Source organism: Ornithodoros turicata, chromosome 7 (genome assembly GCF_037126465.1).
Source record: "Ornithodoros turicata isolate Travis chromosome 7, ASM3712646v1, whole genome shotgun sequence".
NCBI lineage: Eukaryota > Metazoa > Arthropoda > Arachnida > Ixodida > Argasidae > Ornithodoros > Ornithodoros turicata.
In genome coordinates, this window is record NC_088207.1 from 56295410 (window position 1) to 56313132 (window position 17723).

The window sequence follows — 17723 nt, forward strand, 5'->3', positions numbered from 1 at the left end:
ACAAAAACAGTTGCGATTCTGCACGTAGAGTTTTATCACCGCGGTGATCCAGTTCGGTCAGCGCAGGAAGACTCACGTGGCCATATCACGCGACCACGTCACATGGTGGTTGACACCATAAAGTCACCGACGGACCTACAGGGTGGTTGACCTTCGCTTTAATGACGAAGAAAGTGTCGACACAAGTGGACAATGTGGCTCCCGGGATGAGGCTATTTCCAGCGCTCACCAATCGTCGGCACACATTTTTATTTAATTTTAATGGATGTCATATATACATGTAACCGGAGGAAACAAAATGAGATTATTGCCGTGACCCTTTCAAAAGTCACAATGACAACTGCCACGGGTGCCTCAATGAGCTTCAACTGGATCCCCCGTTTGGACGAACTCCAGTAGATCACTCACTGTTGATGCGAGAAACACGAACACACGCGGAAAAAGATTGTAACACGACGCGGAGGAAGGAGATTAGAGAGGGTTGAATGGGCGGTGACCGTCTCAAAGCCTCGCCACTCAATATTTGTTAGCGGGCCGTTTAAGAAAGGTGGCGGATAATCTCGGATGACGGTGTCGAGAAGAAAAAATAACGCTTTATCTGTACTCTAACCGTAGCCGCGGTTTCATGAATGCGATGGAAGCGTATCGTATCGAGTTATCGTACCTCCTCGTACCTATCCCTACCGGTTGGTTGGCTGATGTTGCTCATTCGGAGAGGATTTGTTGCGATAAGTCGATATACGACACACTCTTTTATTCCTATTCATGTAAACGCAGCTACGCTTCTAGATTAGATACGTGAGGCAAGGAATGTTTCGATAAGGGAATGGTATTGCAACCACGTGGCCAGCTGAGGGTCACCGGTCAACCGTATGAAATCGCAAAGCGCGTCACAATGCGAGTAAACGTTGAGACTCCAAACCAGCAGAATAATATACCTATCGCGAAAGTCTTGTATAGACGTTGTCAACTTGGAACTTCTAGAATCCAATCAAGTACCGTATTTTCACGCGTATTAGCCGCGGCTTATGCGAGATTTTTTGTTTTCGCGGACGCTCTGCGGCTTATGCGCGGGTGCAGCTATATCTGATGACTATCTTTCCCTGGTATTTTCCCAATACCCTGGATGAAACGAAAGGGCAGACAGTGCGTCATGTTTTTCGGAACAGGACCGCCCTGCCATTGCACGAACAATACCGAACAGGGACGAGTCCATATTCGAGTAGTCTGACCTTCCGGATACATTCCCCCACGCAGCTTTAACAAAAGGGGTGACAGTGAATCATGTCTTCTGGAACATGTCTTAGTGAGCCGCTCTGTAATATTTCTGATGTTAGCCTTTTTTCTGTCGAATAAATGATACCTGCTTTCATAGCGATAAAGCCTGTATTGATTTTGTATGTGCATCACTGGTTTAGCGCACAAAGCTGTCGCGTCGTATTACCCGCGGCTTATCTGCGAGTGCGGGTTATCTGCAAAAAAAATTTCAAAATGTATCTAAAAACGAGTCCTGCGGCTTATCTGCGGTGCGGCTAATACGCGTGAAAATACGGTAATGTTCAATTGACCGGCTGTACAATTAATGTAATTTATGCACAAATTCAAGCACTATATCGTGGACACTAAAGGAAATTTGAGCGAAACACCCGCTAATCTCCTTGCCATATTGCTCCAGAAGACTTCTCAATATCCGGTGTTTCTGAAAGGCGACTCCCCCTAAAATGGTCAGGCCTGTGAGGAAATCACCATAGGAGCGACGTCACCAAGTTGAGAGGAGACCCGAGACGGCCAAGATTACGAGTCAGTGAATGACTCCGCCATGGGGTGGGAAGTGCTGATGGGAGCGGTTTCCCTGCTCGCCCTGCGCCCCGTCTGGTCTTGTCCCTCGCGAGAATTCATCTACCCTTGCAGCTGCATGCAGTCCGTCATGGGAACACACGTCATGTGTTCCGCCGTGGACAGCACAAACTCCTTGGTCGTGCCCTTCCAGTATCTGAGGGATTACAGCGTGACGAGGATGCTCCTCACCAACCTCAACCTCAGCGCTCCCGGTGACCTGTTTTGGGGCCTGCAGATGGACACACTCAAGGTGGTCGATTCCACCTTCCAGTTGACGGTCACCTGCAGCGTCACCAATCTGGAGCTCATGCGTTCCGTCGCGGACATGGACTCCGTTGCGAGCATCAACAGACTGCAGTCTTTATACATACAAAACAGCACGATGCGTCGCTTCGAAAGGTTGGCAGCGCTGACGGAGCTGACTCAACTAAGTGTGGATTCGTGTCAGGTTGTTCCGGCGGGCGATGCTTCTTTCATCGACATACCGAGCCTGGTGCAGCTCACCTGGACCAATAATGCGCTCGGGACGATCCGGAGGAGTTTCTTCCCGCGGAACAGCGCTCGACTCAAGAACATTGATTTGAGGTGAGTTGCAATAGACCTTGTATCGCCTATTGCAGGGTGGGACAAGCGTTTGCAATAGACCATTATAGCAATAGACCTTGTATCGCCAACTGTAGGATGGGACAAGCGTCAGCTTGCCCACATCACGCTTCAAAAATAGACAATAGACAAAAATAGACAATAGACCTTTATACAAAAGCAAGTGCCACCTGTGGCAAGCAAGGGATCGTGGGAACTTGAAGAGCCTTGGGGCATTACGAGACGGCCAGAGTGGGGAGGTAGAAGAAGAACAACAACATTCCCGCGTGTGCGCAGCAGCAGCGTTAGCCAGGGTTAAACCATGACCGAAGCAGAAGACCAAGCAGTATCCCTCAAAGTTCCCATGCTGCTTTGCGCCGCGCGCATCTTTTTAAAATCGTCTCTTCGCGGCTTTGGGATAGGGTACTCACAGACGCCTTGGAGCCCCAGAACTCATACGACGTTTTTTGCGCAATGCGCCAGTGACAGCTCCTCATTTCCAGTCGTTGGTCGAAGCAAAGTTACAAGTCACTTGTAACTTTGCGGTAACTGTAACCAATTACCGCCTTTGGTTAAACTAACTGTAAAATGTAACTAACTAAGTTACTCAGGTATGGCAATATTTCCTGCACGCGACAGTTCGCTATGGCGTCGTTCTTGTCGAGGCTTCAAGTACACAGCCGTTTTTACCAACCAGGAATTCCACGAATTCTATTCTATTCTCGTACGCAGTCACTTCACGGTTCCGTTCACTTCCGTTTATAACACGGTATAACTATGCAAGGATAGTACAAGTGCTACAGCAAAGTTTTTGAGAGTTACAGTTATTGGTCTTTTTTTTTTCCTCTTAAAAGGTAACTGTAAAGTAGCTAAGTTGCCTTAATGTGGTAACTGTAGCTGTAACTAGTTACATTTCAAGAAGAGTAACTGTTACTATTTTTGCAGGTTAACTGTAACATAGTTACTTTTTTTAGAAACCTACCCATGACTGCTTACTTCTTTTAGGCGCTGAAGTGTTGGATAACCTATTCCAACACTCGCTATAATTTGTGGCGTAATCTCGCCGATCCCGGGCAAAGAAAGAAAAGAAAGAAATATGGCTGAACCAATTAAAAGACATTTTGGATTTTTATACCAAATTTGAAACACGATAAGTGTTGCGTGAATGAAGAACCGTTGTATTAATCGGTGCCTCTGTCAATGCGACAGATATACGTGAAACTGCCCACGTATTGTGCACCGCTTTCAGCGTACGCTTTCTGCGGCACGTTCTCTAGTCTGCACATATGGCCAAGGTTGCTTCGCGGCGCTTACACGGAATCAATCAAACAAACAAACATTTTCTATAGTTAGGCTTCCGACTTTTCGGATTTATCCGATGACCTCTAATTTTTCCAACGCCCACGTACTTGACCCCGGGGTACTGGGCCAGATCGGCACAGAAGTTCTATGTTCGTCACAGCTGCTATACTCATTTTGAGTCTGGGCACCATTCACAATTTGTGCAAATACGCTTGTTTGTACTTCAATAGCTCTGGGCAGTGGAGCATCCGTGCCCTATAGCTACATCGTGTGATCCCGGTCACTTTTGCACCTCTTTCCTTGCATTGTCTCCGCGATGACCGCTTCTAAATACTCCGAAATCGGCGGCGTTCATTTTTCACTTTTTAATCCTCCGAGAAACTCCGAAGTTCGGAAAGGTTGTAAACTCCGAGAAACACACTCCGAATTTTCCGAGATGAAAACTCGGAACCCTATCTATAGTGTTGGTTTCAGTTTAGATTTGAGCAGTGATTTTCCCAGAAATTCACTGCCCTGGTGGGGGGGGGGGGGGGGAGAGCTTTCAAGGGTGGGGGGGGGTATACTTGATGAAGGTTCCACTTACGGAATTTTTCTTAGACACGGAAAGAATCGTGCACAATTGTGATATATCTGCACAGCTTCCACGTTTTATTTGTACATGTTATTACGTTAGAACACAGTACATTAGAATATAGATTAATTATGAACGGCATTTCAACATTAAGGTCCATAATCGCACGACTGACAAAGAAAAAAACACTAGCACCTTGTCTCACGAAGCTCAATGAATACCTAGCAACCAAAGGTGAAAACCTTGGACGAAAAAAGCAGAATACCTCGCTTGATTGAGTTCGGCGCAAATGGTTCTTGATGATCCACATTGAGTTTGCGTGCCTGCACGCATTTTTGCTCGTATATGTGCGCAATATATGCATTGCACAGTCACTTTCAAATGATTTTCGACAAATGCATGGTACGATCATCTGCATGACTGTGATCCTACAGCGTAAGTTTAACAGTACAAGATGTAATTCGCTGCGCCGGACTCACTACCAGAACGTCTTGGTGGCCGAGTCACCTGAGAAATTTCAGGGGGGGGGGTACACCCCCCCCCCCCCGGGGGGTGTAGGGAAATCCCTGGATTTGAGCCGTGTTTAGATGTTGGAGGTTGGAATGGCCCTGAGGGATTGGGCACACACACACCTCTCTAATTGCATTCTAGTCCTTCATATCATTGCTTGGGTATCCATGACAGAAACCCTGAGAAACCTTGTTTTGGATGGGGCCCAATATAGAACAATGTGCTTTGACTGAGAGCGTCCATTTTTTCGTCTGTCGGCAACTGATTAGCCTGCGTGCTCTTTTCACGTGTGCGCCTTTGTGGCTGGTTTGACATATCGCAGCCGGCGATAATCAGATGCTGTTCCGCTGGACGATGTGCCGGTCGCTGGCCTTTCTGCTCGTCATACACTGTGCAGCGGCTGGAGCGCTGTACAGTGCCTGTCCCAACGAAGCCTTCATCTACCCCTGTAAATGCGCTTACACTGCCATCGGGTTCCGAGTCATCTGCGCCGGCGTCAGCAGCAGTGCCGCGCTGCGCACCCCTTTCCTCTACCTGGCCTCGTACAAGCTGCACACGCTGGCGTTGAAGAACGCCAATCTCACGGTGTGCGCCGACTTCTTCGCCGGCCTCGACGTGGGATCCATCAAGTTGGAAGACTCCGACTTCCGCGTTACCACCGGTACGGGTGTCGGCAGGAAGCTTCTCAGCTTCGGTCGCTCCACGTTCGAGAGCCTCGAAGATAAGCTGGAGGTGCTGTACGTCAGGCGTTCCCAACTGGACCTGGGAAACACGAACCTCGGACCCATGAAGAGGCTCGTCAACTTCAGCATCAACCGCAGCCGCATCCGCGTCCTGCGTAAGACGTGGTTCGACGGGCTCAGTCAGTTGCGTTCCTTCGCCATGGACAGTTCCGAGGTGGAGAGCGTGGAAGACGAGGCCCTGTCTGGCCTCGCCAACGTCAACATGCTCGTCTGGAAGACCAGTGGACTGACTCACCTGAGAAGGAATTATTTTCCCCCCATTGCGTACGAGCTCACGTACCTAGACCTCAGGTAACTGGTGGCGACCTTTCTTTCATTTCTTTTTTTTTCTTTTTTTTTTTCTGTCCCCGTTATCTTCGTTACGAGTGGGTATTGTTGCCGTCTTTTATGCGTATCTCCTGATAGTGGCGCAAAACGAGTCAACAAGCGATAACGCTCGTCTGCCTCGTTAGCTGAGTCCTTTATTTCCATAAGTGAAGGCTCCTCCAATTTTTTGTGTGGATATTTTCTCCTATATCCGAAAAAAACATTAGGTGTACCTTGTCTGGGGTTATTCGGTTCACTGAACTGCTGCAGAGGTCTTGGACGTACTTTCCCTGCTCGTTCGTGACGATAATTGGTGACGTCATAAAAGGTCGGTATGTGTGAATTATGTTCGCCCACCCGGGACCCAAGTCCCCCACGGAACACGACGTGTCGAAGTAAGTTGTCCCACGGCACCGAGTTACTGGCATCCTTGGCCAGGTTTGGCGGACCAACTGATCCACAGTCCCTGTACTGCTTTTAGATGTCGTCAGACCTGCTCGCTCCCGGGAGTCGATCTTCGTCTCTCCATTTATTTATCCATTCATCGTCCTGTTATTGTCTCGTCTGTCCTGGTTCTTACAAGGTTTTCTGCTCATGATGATTATTCTCTCATCCACCGAGTAGCAGTCAGTAGTGCACTTCGGAACTATTACCTATACGCCACTATGTTTCTCTTTTAAATATTTTGCACGGTGAGATTGAGAACGATGAGAAAGAATGTGACAGCGCTTGTGTATAGTCCTGGATCCGGGCTGTCGGCAGATCTACATCGAAGAAAGATGCGGCGACGTGCGAAATCCGATATTTATATAGGCTCATGTTTTAGACGTCGTTTCAGGTGGACGAGGGTTGGCGGCGTCGCTCATTATCGTAGTTATCTCGCGGGGCGCCACGGACGATCGACGAGATCGCGGTGTTCTAATTGTGGACTGGATTCTTGCAGCGATAACAAGCTGAGCAGTCTTCCCGACGACATCTTCACCAGCATGCCAGTGTTAGAGACGGTGCTCCTGAGCAGGAACGCGTTCCACGTCCTTCTCAGGCAACCTTGGGTCCCCGTTCTTCAACACATCAAGTCCGTCCACCTCGATGGTAAGTTAAGGCTATACCGTCAGGCTAACCACCTAATCCACCAACTGATGCATAATCTCTTTGAAACCAGGCAACCCTCTGGTATGCAACACCACTTGCCAATGGCTCGTCGAAGACCTGGCGGACAAGGTGTCCGGCACTTGCGCCGCACCCCCGGCACTGGCAGGGAGGGCAATAAATTCCATACACAGGTACATTTTCTCTTGCGCTTGAGTGGAGTACGGTTAATGGAAAAATTGAATGAAGCAGTCGTTGGGTCGAGCCCCCGATTTTTTTGTGCTGGTCACCGTTTCATGAACACACCATGGCTCGCCAGATACACGCTTATACCCGCACTCTTCCCATCTTTTTCGGTAGCGGTCTTGAACCTGAGAACGGCACGCTTCAGAAGATTTATCTATTCGATAGCCCGAGCCCTCACTGCTCTTACGTCACAATTTTCGTCCCTATTGAAATTGAAATTTACGGCAACACTGTGGCGAAGTGCCTCCAACTGCGTATTGCTCGTCAAGTATACGGCGACAAAACTACATTGGATGCGCATAACACTGTGTCTAAAACAAAAGCCGGCTATACGTAGCCGTCAAGAGCAGCAAGCCAGCCGGGAACATAGATCACTGTTGCCTGACAAATTAGAGATTATTTCACACCAGAGCCGTTTCATCGCAATTTTACTGTAGCAAACTAAACATATTGTAACTTGTGCTGGGGTTTACAAGCAACAAGCTGTCAAACTACGCAGTCAACATAGCCTGCCTGTTTGTTTGGTGAAATAGCTAGCCGGTTCACTCTACGTCGCGACAAGAAGCGCGCCGACACCGAAACTACAGGAGGTGGCGCTGCCGCCGGCGGAGTAACTTCTGTTAGGGTTGACGAACTACATTTCGTGCGTTTCTTAGGTTGAGACGAACTGAACTGGACCACATCTCGAATACGAAAACGAACTGTTTCCCTCATTCATCTTCGTCTTCGTCCCTCTGTCAGCATTGTCCTTGGCCCACTTCATAGTTGTCATCAGGGGGCTTAATCGCTTCACCGTCGTTACGGTCGTTACAAGCTAACGAGTGGCGGGAAATTCAAAAACGCGGGCGGGAAATTTAAAAAGGTGGGCACGTGATAAAAGACGTGCACGGCGCTCTTCGCGCGATACGTGAATGCCATGGTACACGTCACGCGCAATGTGTCACGTGCCCACCTTTTTGAATTTCCCGCCACTCGTTAGCTTGTAACGACCGTAACGACGATGAAGCGATTAAGCCCCCAGGGCCGGTGAGAGAAACTACGGGTCCCGGAATGAGTCCTGTCACGTCGTGTCCATCAGGTCATAGTAAACCGCATGCACTGGCTTAGTCCCTCTAGTGCTAGGCTACTAGCACCCGTGGGGTCTTGGTTGGCAGACCCCTGGCTGGCCTCTGAAGATGCCCGGGCCCTAGTAACACATATTGTTGCCACAACGTTGCTGCAACGTTGCGAATGTTGTAAATAGTGGAGCAATGTTTTACAATATTCAACAATATCGTGGCAACGTTGCTAGATGTTGGTCAACATTTTTCGTCACATGTCATCGTGTCGTCACAACGTCACACTGAAACGTTTACCGAGTATTGCTGCCAGGAACATTGCAGCAATGTTGGAACAATGTTAAAAACATGTTGTCCGTATGTGGCAGTATCATTGCAGCAACGTTGCAAAGCTAATTTAAACATTGTGGCAATGCCGGCGAAATGTTCGCACGTAACGTTACTAGGACGTGGCTTCAAAAGGACATTAGCCACGTTTTGACAACGTTTCGGGGGCAACATTGCAACAATGTTCCGGCAACATTTTGTGTTGCTAGGGGGGTTCTGTCCCCGGCTGACCCCCCCTGCGCTCTCGCCGGCCCTGGTTGTCATCATGGCCCAGCGGGGGCTTGGTGGGGGTTGTCGAATCAGGGGCCCGATCTTCAACCTGTTGTTATCCCACAACGCGTGGTGGTGGTGGTGGTGGTGGTAGTGGTGGTACTGCTGAAAGATCTCGCCGTTGTCGGCCTCACAGAGGAGGGCAACGTCACGACTGATGCTCTTGGGGAATGTGCGTCCTGGGCCGACTTCTAAGGGAACTGTGCCGACATATGAGTGATTGTGTCTAAGGAAACTTCGGCGCCTGATTCACCAGGAGCACTTGCGTGAGCCAACCTAAGTGGCTTTGGTTGGCTCGCTCAAACGGTCGTGGCCGTGGTGGGCTACGTCGACCGCTTGCGCAACACCATGGCCCAACTTCGCCCTCAACCGTCGCGACCTTGCACACGACCCTCCTTCCAGCACCCACTTCTTGAGTCCGCCACCCATGTATTTGTCCGGCATGATGGCACCCGCAAGCCTCTGCAACATCCCTATGATGGACCATTCCGTGTCATCAAGCGCTCTCAGAAGCACTTCACGCTTCAGCTCGGAAACCGTCAGGACACAGTGTCCATCGACCGTTTGAAGCCCGCATTCTTGGATGAGCCCGGAGATTCCCCTTCCTCTTCCGCGTCGGTTTCTGCAACCACCTCAGAAGTGGTTTCCCCCGCCGAGCTTCCCAGCTCACCGCCTCCCAGGCCCGCCACCTCAGTTACTACCCGCTCACCTCGCCACGTCCGCTGGGCCCTTCCCCTTGCCACCGCTTGCCCATGGCTGTCGACCGCTTCGCTAAGGGGAGGGCCATGTAGCAGTGCAGCACCTTCATCCACATCGCTACTGGTGCGAGGCACCATCTCACGAGCACAATCATTAAAGCATCAGTTGGGCTCTCGCCACTAACCGAACAGGTTGTCGTTATTTAGAGCTCCCAACAGTGTGATATGAAAAAGCTATGCCGGGGACGCTCAAGTGCGCTTCATGGTCTCCACACAGAGCCGGATCGTCGCCGTCCTGTTCGGTAGCGTCTCGCCACTCCCTGAACTGCCTCGGGTCTCACTCGGTGCGTGGGCGAACGTGCCGGTGTCATCTGGCTTGAACCATGTTCCTTTTTATCGGATTCAAGTTTGATTTTACGATCTGGGCGGTTTCATATCGATCATCCCAACGGCGTCTGATTTCCACATTGCAGCACGGTTGCGGTCGTGATCTTCCGTCGGCTTACATATCGATGAGGGCGCTGTAACCTCGGGTGAGCAAGCAGGAGTGGAGTGGGCATACGAACAGTGGATCACCCAGCCACACGAGACCGAATGAGGACGGAGATGTCCGCTTCGTTGCCGGCTGCTTGGAGTAGTAGACCATCGGCGGCATCCAGCCCGAGGGCCCGTAGGTCGTCGAAGACAACAGTCTTCAGAGATCCTGATGCCTCCGATGGAACGTTGGTCCGCGCCAGTCAGATATGATAGTGTAGAGCGAGAAGAGAGGCGACCAGGCTCTACTGAGGTTGATGGGTTTAATGACGGCTAATGGCGATGAACCGAAAACGAAAGCTCGGGTCGACCGATGGCGGTGCTGGTGATGAAGATGACACTCGGTTCGGAAGTGGTTCCAGAAGCCCTGTGTGGCTAAGGGCCATTTCCTTTGTGGCAGAAGAAGAAGAAGAAGAAGCCCTGTCACTCTTCCAACTTCCCAGAGAAAGGCATCTTTTATTCAGTCATTTCATTCATCTCATCCTCTCATCGCTTCACGTAACCGTCATTAACTGGGCCCTCATGTCACGATCCGTGGCCAATTGCCCCGCGCTATGCGCCACTGCGGAGAAAGACGAAGAAGAAGAAGAAGAGAAATGCAGCTTGGGAAGTGCAACCGTTCGAATGGATTGCACCTGACTGGTTCCTGTCGCGTCACCGGAGGCATCCTGAGACGCGGCAAGTGGGTTCCGCGCCTCTGCTTTGCGAGCTCTCGACAAGCAACGCAGATCTCATCCTGGTACCGAGATGCGCCGGTGAACACATCATTTCAAGATTTCACGAAGATTTCAGAACAGATGGGCAAACGAGCCGAGGCGAGATGTGGTGTAAAGGCAGCATCGCTAACCTGTAATCAGGAGGGTCCAGGTTCAACTCCTGGCGCTGGCAATCATTGGCTTTTTTTCGTGACAAAGACTTTACACCACACACACACACACACACATCGGCGTTGAACTCTTCTTCGAATACCTCGTCGTCGATCTCGTTCTGGAAGGCGTTGTCGACGTCCTTCAGCTGCTGGGCCTTTTGTTCAAGGAGCGGCGCGTACAAGTCCACGGGCGTTCTGCGGACGACCCATGCATGCCAGAGCGAGGGCGAAAACCAGGCAGACGTTGATGGGACAGGGGTGTCGTTCCCGTTTAGAAGAGGGATAGCTAGGGGCTCACGGGTTTCGGCACCAACAAGAATGTTACGAAATGCACGAACTGAACTGGACCACCATGGGAGCATTTAATCTTCCTCTTCCTCTTCTTCCTCGTCCATTGGCCTTGACCCGCAGAGGGAACACGGAAACGAACTGGTTCCACATTCGTCTTTTAGCGAATTCGGGTGGTCATTTCGTAGCAAAACGGCCGAGCGCTCGGAAATTGCTAGGTCCGGCGACCGAGCTGGATCACGTGACCGTTGCCACCCGAACATGATTGCTAGGAATCTAGCGGTTTTAGGTACTTGGATCACGCTAGGGGCGTCGCGGTCGCAAGTCTTGGCGTTCTGTCGTCTGCTAGACCACGTGATTTCAACATGCGGGCCAATGAGGGCACTCGCCACCGTTGTAGTGCGGATGTGACGACACCGGATACAGTTGAGCAATCTGCTGCTCGATCGTTTTGAGACCGGGCAAAAAAAGTGCTAGCTAGCAAATTCCGAGCGCTCGGAAAGCGCCACGCGAACATGCAAGATTTGCTTCGTTTTGACCAAGCGAACATGACTGCTCGAGATCTGGCAAAAAAAGTTGCTCCGAAATGACCACCCGAATTCGCCATTTGTCTCGTACTTTTCTCAACAGCAGGTATGGCAACGTAGTAGCCCTTCAATATACAGAGGAGCATGAGAGTATGTCGGGGAGAGCAGAAGTTGGGATTACAACCCCTGGGACATTTATGGCGAATTCGGGTGGTCATTTTGGAGCAACTTTTTTTGCCAGATCTCGAGCAGTCATGTTCGCTTGGTCAAAATGAAGCAAATCTCGCATGTTCGCGTGGCGCTTTCCGAGCGCTCGGAATTTGCTAGCTAGCACTTTTTTTTGCCCGGTCTCAAAACGATCGAGCGGCAGATTGCTCAACTGTATCCGGTGTCGTCACATCCGCACTGCAACGGTGGCGAGTGCCCTCATTGGCCCGCATGTTGAAATCACGTGGTTTAGCAGACGACAGAACTCGAAGACTTGCGACCGCGACGCCCCTAGCGTGATCCAAGTACCTAAAACTGCTAGATTCCTAGCAATCATGTTCGGGTGGCAACGGTCACGTGATCCAGCTCGGTCGCCGACCTAGCAATTTCTGAGCGCTCGGCCGTTTTGCTACGAAATGACCACCAGAATTCGCTATTATCCGCAAAAACGTACGATTGCAGAGCGCAATCCTCCTCCGTCTTCCCATAAACTGGAAGGAGATTGGCCAGAGCTTCTTCTTATTCTTCTGCTTCTTGCGCCCTATAGAGAATAGCCATGTAGGCTATAGTATATGGCGGGCTTCTAGTTTACCATAGTAATAATGGTAATGGTACCGTGATGTTACACGTCAAGTTAGTCGACTACACGACAAGCTAGATGGAGAAGGTGATGGTGATGGTGACAGGAGCTATTTCTTCCTCACAGATTACTGGCCGCGATACTAGTTCCTCATAGCCGCAGGTCAGAAAAGCTTCCTCTTCTTCTGCAAGACAGTGAGGCGGCGGGGTGGTGTGGGGGATTGCATGAGCGATCGTGCGTCCGGGGCAGACTTCATAGGGAACTGTGCCGACATTTGTCTTTTGTCTTAATAGACCTCTCCCTGTTTGTAAACAAGTAAAACGTCATAGTGTTCGACAGCGCCACCAATTTGGTAGAGTTGAACTACGCTCGGAGCTATAGGTGCGAACAAGGTCGCGCCCGAAATCGATTACGATGGTTACGCGACCTTCGGTGCCCATTCTTGTTACCCAAGTGCCCATTCGTGTTACCCAAGTGCCCATTCTTGTTACCCAGCCCTCCCCTTCCGATTTGTTTCGGTTTCAGTCTGTCTACCAACGTCATGACGACGTTTTTCGGGTAGAGGTCTATAGTGAGTCGTAACGGTCGTATAGGCCAAAGGTGTACTAATGGTGTAATAAGTATCGGAGACGAAAGGAGATCCTGGGGTCTATGTTGCCGTGCTATATGTTTCAAAGGCGTGATATGCGTTTGTCAGATTCAGCCCGATACGTTTAAAGCATGAGGGATTTTCTCTTCAGGAGGTAAGGGAAATTTTATTGGGTTCAATAACAGGTAATCAGTGACGAAATTAAGATAGCAAGAATTATCTGTACAGGGAAAGATAAGTGCGGAGATAACAAGCGGTTGTCGACGAAGGCGGTTCCAAGCAGCTCGCTCAATCTTATACGCTATTTCGATTTCGTCACCGATTATCCTCAGCCAATCATATTTTCCTTTCTCCCCGAAGACGGATCTCCCCCGCCCCCTCTGGTAATATACTTGCGGTTGTTATAATGGGTAATGTCAGTCCATCCATTCATCAGATCCGACTCAATGCGGCTTTTACAGCACAGTGGCGTTACTCTGCAAGATGCCGTCACCAGGGGCGGATTTTGGGGGGGGGGGGGTCCGGATGTCCTGACCCCCCTGAATTCCAGACTTGAACATAGGGTTCAATGGAACAACCCCAGCATGCACCTGGCACTTGTCCATAGCGGACCCCCTCGGAAAAATCCTAGATCCGTCCCTGGCCGTCACTGTGCTGATCTGGAAGATCTATGTAGAGTACATCCTTATTCTTCATTGCCCGCACTGCCAACCTTTCAGAACCACACTTTCCGTGTCTCTCAATCGACTGGACTCTCATTATGTCCTCCATTATGTCAAAATTGTTTGGTCCACTTCCAAATCCAGACCACTATAACGCTCTGTCCTAGAAGCACTTCTAAACTTCTCGTACACCGTGACACACTGTGAGGTGTGATTAATTATTCAATTTCACCTCCAGCAATTGTGTAAAATATCGCCCGTGGCAATGATACCCCCAATCATCATTAAAATAAAGTTGTTGTTGTTTGTCATTCCAGCATGCAGTGAAGGCAGTGCATGGCTCTTCCAAGATGGCGACGTTCCTTTCGTCGTGTGGCTCCACGAACTGCATCCGCACAGACAACGCGGCCTCGTCAGTTATGTGCCGCCGACAACAGACAGAATCTCGACGGCTGCCACTCTGTACAAAAGACTCAGAAGCGCAAATACCACGTAGGGACAAACGGAATTGAGTGCACTACCCCCGACTGCTGCATTGAAGTGCGGTGTAAAAGTGCATCAACTCGTGGAACGTGAAGGCCTCGTTCGAAGGTAGTGATGTGGAAGGCCTGCCGATATGGCGGCGTGTCGCATTGACAGCACAGTTCCGACACGATGACAGGCCAGTGCCCTGACATGTCATCATATCGCAAGCAGGCAAAACAGCTCCGCAATAAAAACATTCCCAAGTTAGTACCATGTCTCGAGACGTTCGTGTCAAAGCATTGCTCCCCAAAGGACATCCACAGCACTGCCAACGTTCGCCCTCCGGAGAAGTGCAGTGGCGAACGGAACGACAATTTATAGTTTCACCGGAGCTACTATATATCGCCTTGGACGCCCAAATGGGATCACCACTGCGCGCAGTTATTGGTGTCAAATGTTGCCTATGCACTGAAAGATTGGGTTTTCTTTTAAGTGCCTGTATTGTTCGTTTTGTTTTGTTACAGCAGTTGTTGCTACTGCAGTGTGAGTCACGCGCTTGTCATGTCATGTCACCAAGTTCCATTCCATGAAGTCACACGAGAACACATATACCGCGGCCCTGACAGGTATTGCTTATGTGCATAACAATCCCAAAGTAAACTCGTGTTCAAGGGATTTATTCGCATGACGTCATCCGTAGGAGAGCGCCATTGTCGCTAGCAGACTTGCTGCCATAGGTCCTCAGGTTCCGGCTGTCCAGGCGGCCTTCATTAACATCGCATTCATCGTACACTGTATTTGGTGTTTCAAAGTTGCTGTACCGTGCAAATGCCCTCGGGAGGGGTGATGTCAGTGAATAAACTCTACGTCAGTGAATAAACGCCGGTATAGCTTCCAAACTGCGGCACTGTGGAGGGGGTGGAGAGCTAAATACTAGACGACTTCAGAAAATCCCAGTGCTCTTTGCGGACGCATTGCATCCTGGGAGCTTGCTGAGCGGGGGAACGACGAAGAATAATCCTTCACATTTCGCTTTCGCTAACCTTTGACACGCCGTGGACAATGGACCGGTATGGGAGAAATCGGAACAGTTTGGAGACCCACCTGTATCTTTGGTATTAGTAAACTCCCACAGTTCAAAGCGGCGCTAAGCACCCTGGGATTTTATGAACTCGTCTATTGGTCACAGTAATATACAATATAGTCTGTAGTGGTCAGCCCTCGGAATAAGCGCGCGTGTACAGACAGCATTCAGCCACTAGGTCCCACTAGTTCCCGGAAAGGTGTTTTTCTTTTTTTTTTCTTTTTTTGCGCAGAGTTTGGCCCATTTAACGTCATACAACGGGCGGCGCCTCTGTTGCCATTTTGGAGCGGAGGAGCGGCGCCATACCGCCTTGAAATCTCACCATATGCTGCCGCATGGCCGTGCCTTTCATTCCGGACAACTACAGGCGGAGCGATGTCGGATTTGGCTTCGAAGTCACAGCGAGCCTCCATCTCTCCATCTGCAAAAGATCAAAGAATGGCCAAACTCTCCTCATAAACGGCTCTGGAACGAGTGCGCTGGTTGCGCAAATAGGCGTGCCATCCAGTGATATATCCAGACCACCCTATACAACCTATAATTTTATGAGATTGCGCAATATTTCGTGAAGAGCATGAAATAGACGGGAGTATAAGCCTGCATGTCATGACGTCACACTCCAGCGGAGACCCCCCCCCCCCCAAGGACGAAAACCACTGGTGTCGCACACTCAGACAACGCTACAATGTGACCAATCCCTTTATTTGTAAGATGAGGAATGGGGATCGAGGTTCATCGCCTGGGGCGATACTCTACCTACCCGCTGGTGTTGATCTGGTGAATGAAATAATGAGCCCCTCCACAATAAGGATCGAAACCCTACACTCTTAAAAATGAACTTCACCGCATAGCACGCAACTAGCCAACCATCATCTCGAATGATATCGTTATCTGCACTGATTTGTTGAAATCGAGAGTCGTACGCCTTTTTGTGACACTTATGCTGTTCATAATTGTCACAGAAATGGCGTACGCCTCCCGTTTCCAACAAATCAGGGCAGATAACGATATCATTGGAGGTGATGGTTGGCTAGTTGCGTGCTGTGCGGTGAAGTTCATTTTTAAGAGTGTATTGCCAGTGCCACCAAAATCGTCGACGCGTTGCGCATTCACGCAACCAAATAGGGAGTAGGTCCGATCGGATGTTGACGCTTTGTTCGCCAGAAACGCGTGGGTCAGGAGACGATTTTGCTGCACTCTGATATGTGGTGTGTCCCGCGAAGAAGAAACGCACTATTCATATCACATCAGTGACCTAGCCACGGGGGGTTTTGGGGGGGAGGGGGGGGTTCGTATCGTGTCCCCCTACATTGAAGTCCGGCTACGCTACTTCCCTACAGCGAAACCCGTGGCACGATTCCCAGACACGTTGCCTGACTTCGACGACGTGACCCGACACCGAAACACGTCGTCCAACGCCGTAATACGCGGCCCGAATCTGTGACCCGTGGCTAAACTCCGACTCCGGAACACGACACCCGACTCCGATACCCGTGACCCAGACAACGAAACACGTCGCAAGACTCCGGAACACGTGGCCCGATTCCGATACCCGTCGCTCGACTACGAAACCCCTCGCCGGGCTACGAAAACACCCGGCCCCGGTGGTTTACCCAGAATTTCGTCCCTGGGGGTGTGTCGGGGTGTCGGGCTCCGCAGAGTGTGTGTGACGTCACAACATGGAGGCTAATCCCATGTAGTTTTATGCTCTTTGGCGAAATCTTGTGTAATCTCATAATTTTAGGGGGTGTCTCCCAAATTTTGGGGAGGTGTAGGGTCGGGGGGGGGGGGGTCTGGATAAATCACTGCCCGGCTCCGATACACGTCGCCCGACTTCGGTACCCGTGACCCGTCACCGAAACACGTGGTCGACACAGATACACGCACGTGGCCCGACTCCGATATGCAGCGGCGCGAAGCTCTCTTTATGTTTTGCGCGTGCCCAAAACCACCAACGCTATCCCTTACGTACACCCGTACGACGTACGGAAAGGCGATAGCGGACGATGCACTAAAACTCACTAAAAGTTGAGTTTAGTATTAGTGAGTTTAGGCATCACTATACGTGCAGCCAAGGAGCTTCGGCTTCTTTCTTCTTTACACATATGCTCCAGTTATTTGCAGATCTAAATTCTGCAAAATGTGTGCGGCTGTTTAATTATGTATTTATTCATTTATTTTGCTCCAACGACATAGGAACAGGATGGGATAGTGGTGCCCCCTGGTAGGCCTCTTTGCAGGGAGGGCCCAGCACAGGAAAAAGACCTCGCGGCGCGGACGTTGCCAAGTTGGAGGCTTTCCCTCTTCTATAAACACTGGAAGGCTCTAAACGCTGGACTTGTACAATAACTTGAGTAGAGTATTTAAGTAACTTTAGT

At 50.3% G+C, this 17723-nt stretch overlaps 1 protein-coding gene across 2 annotated transcripts; it reads left to right on the forward strand.

Moving 5' to 3' along the window:
- Positions 1-1804: 1804 nt before the first annotated feature.
- On the forward strand, positions 1805-14528 carry LOC135401666 (leucine-rich repeat and fibronectin type-III domain-containing protein 5-like). 2 transcript variants are annotated; one of them, XM_064634187.1, is made up of 4 exons: positions 1805-2424; positions 6797-6945; positions 7016-7136; positions 14114-14528. In XM_064634187.1, exons 1-4 carry the CDS (start codon positions 1820-1822, stop codon positions 14121-14123), a joined length of 885 nt encoding a protein of 294 aa, XP_064490257.1. In that variant the 5' UTR covers positions 1805-1819; the 3' UTR covers positions 14124-14528. The 2 variants fall into 2 exon arrangements, with proteins under 2 accessions (XP_064490257.1, XP_064490256.1); XM_064634186.1 differs by lacking the exon at positions 1805-2424 and adding an exon at positions 5106-5838.
- Positions 14529-17723: the final 3195 nt, after the last annotated feature.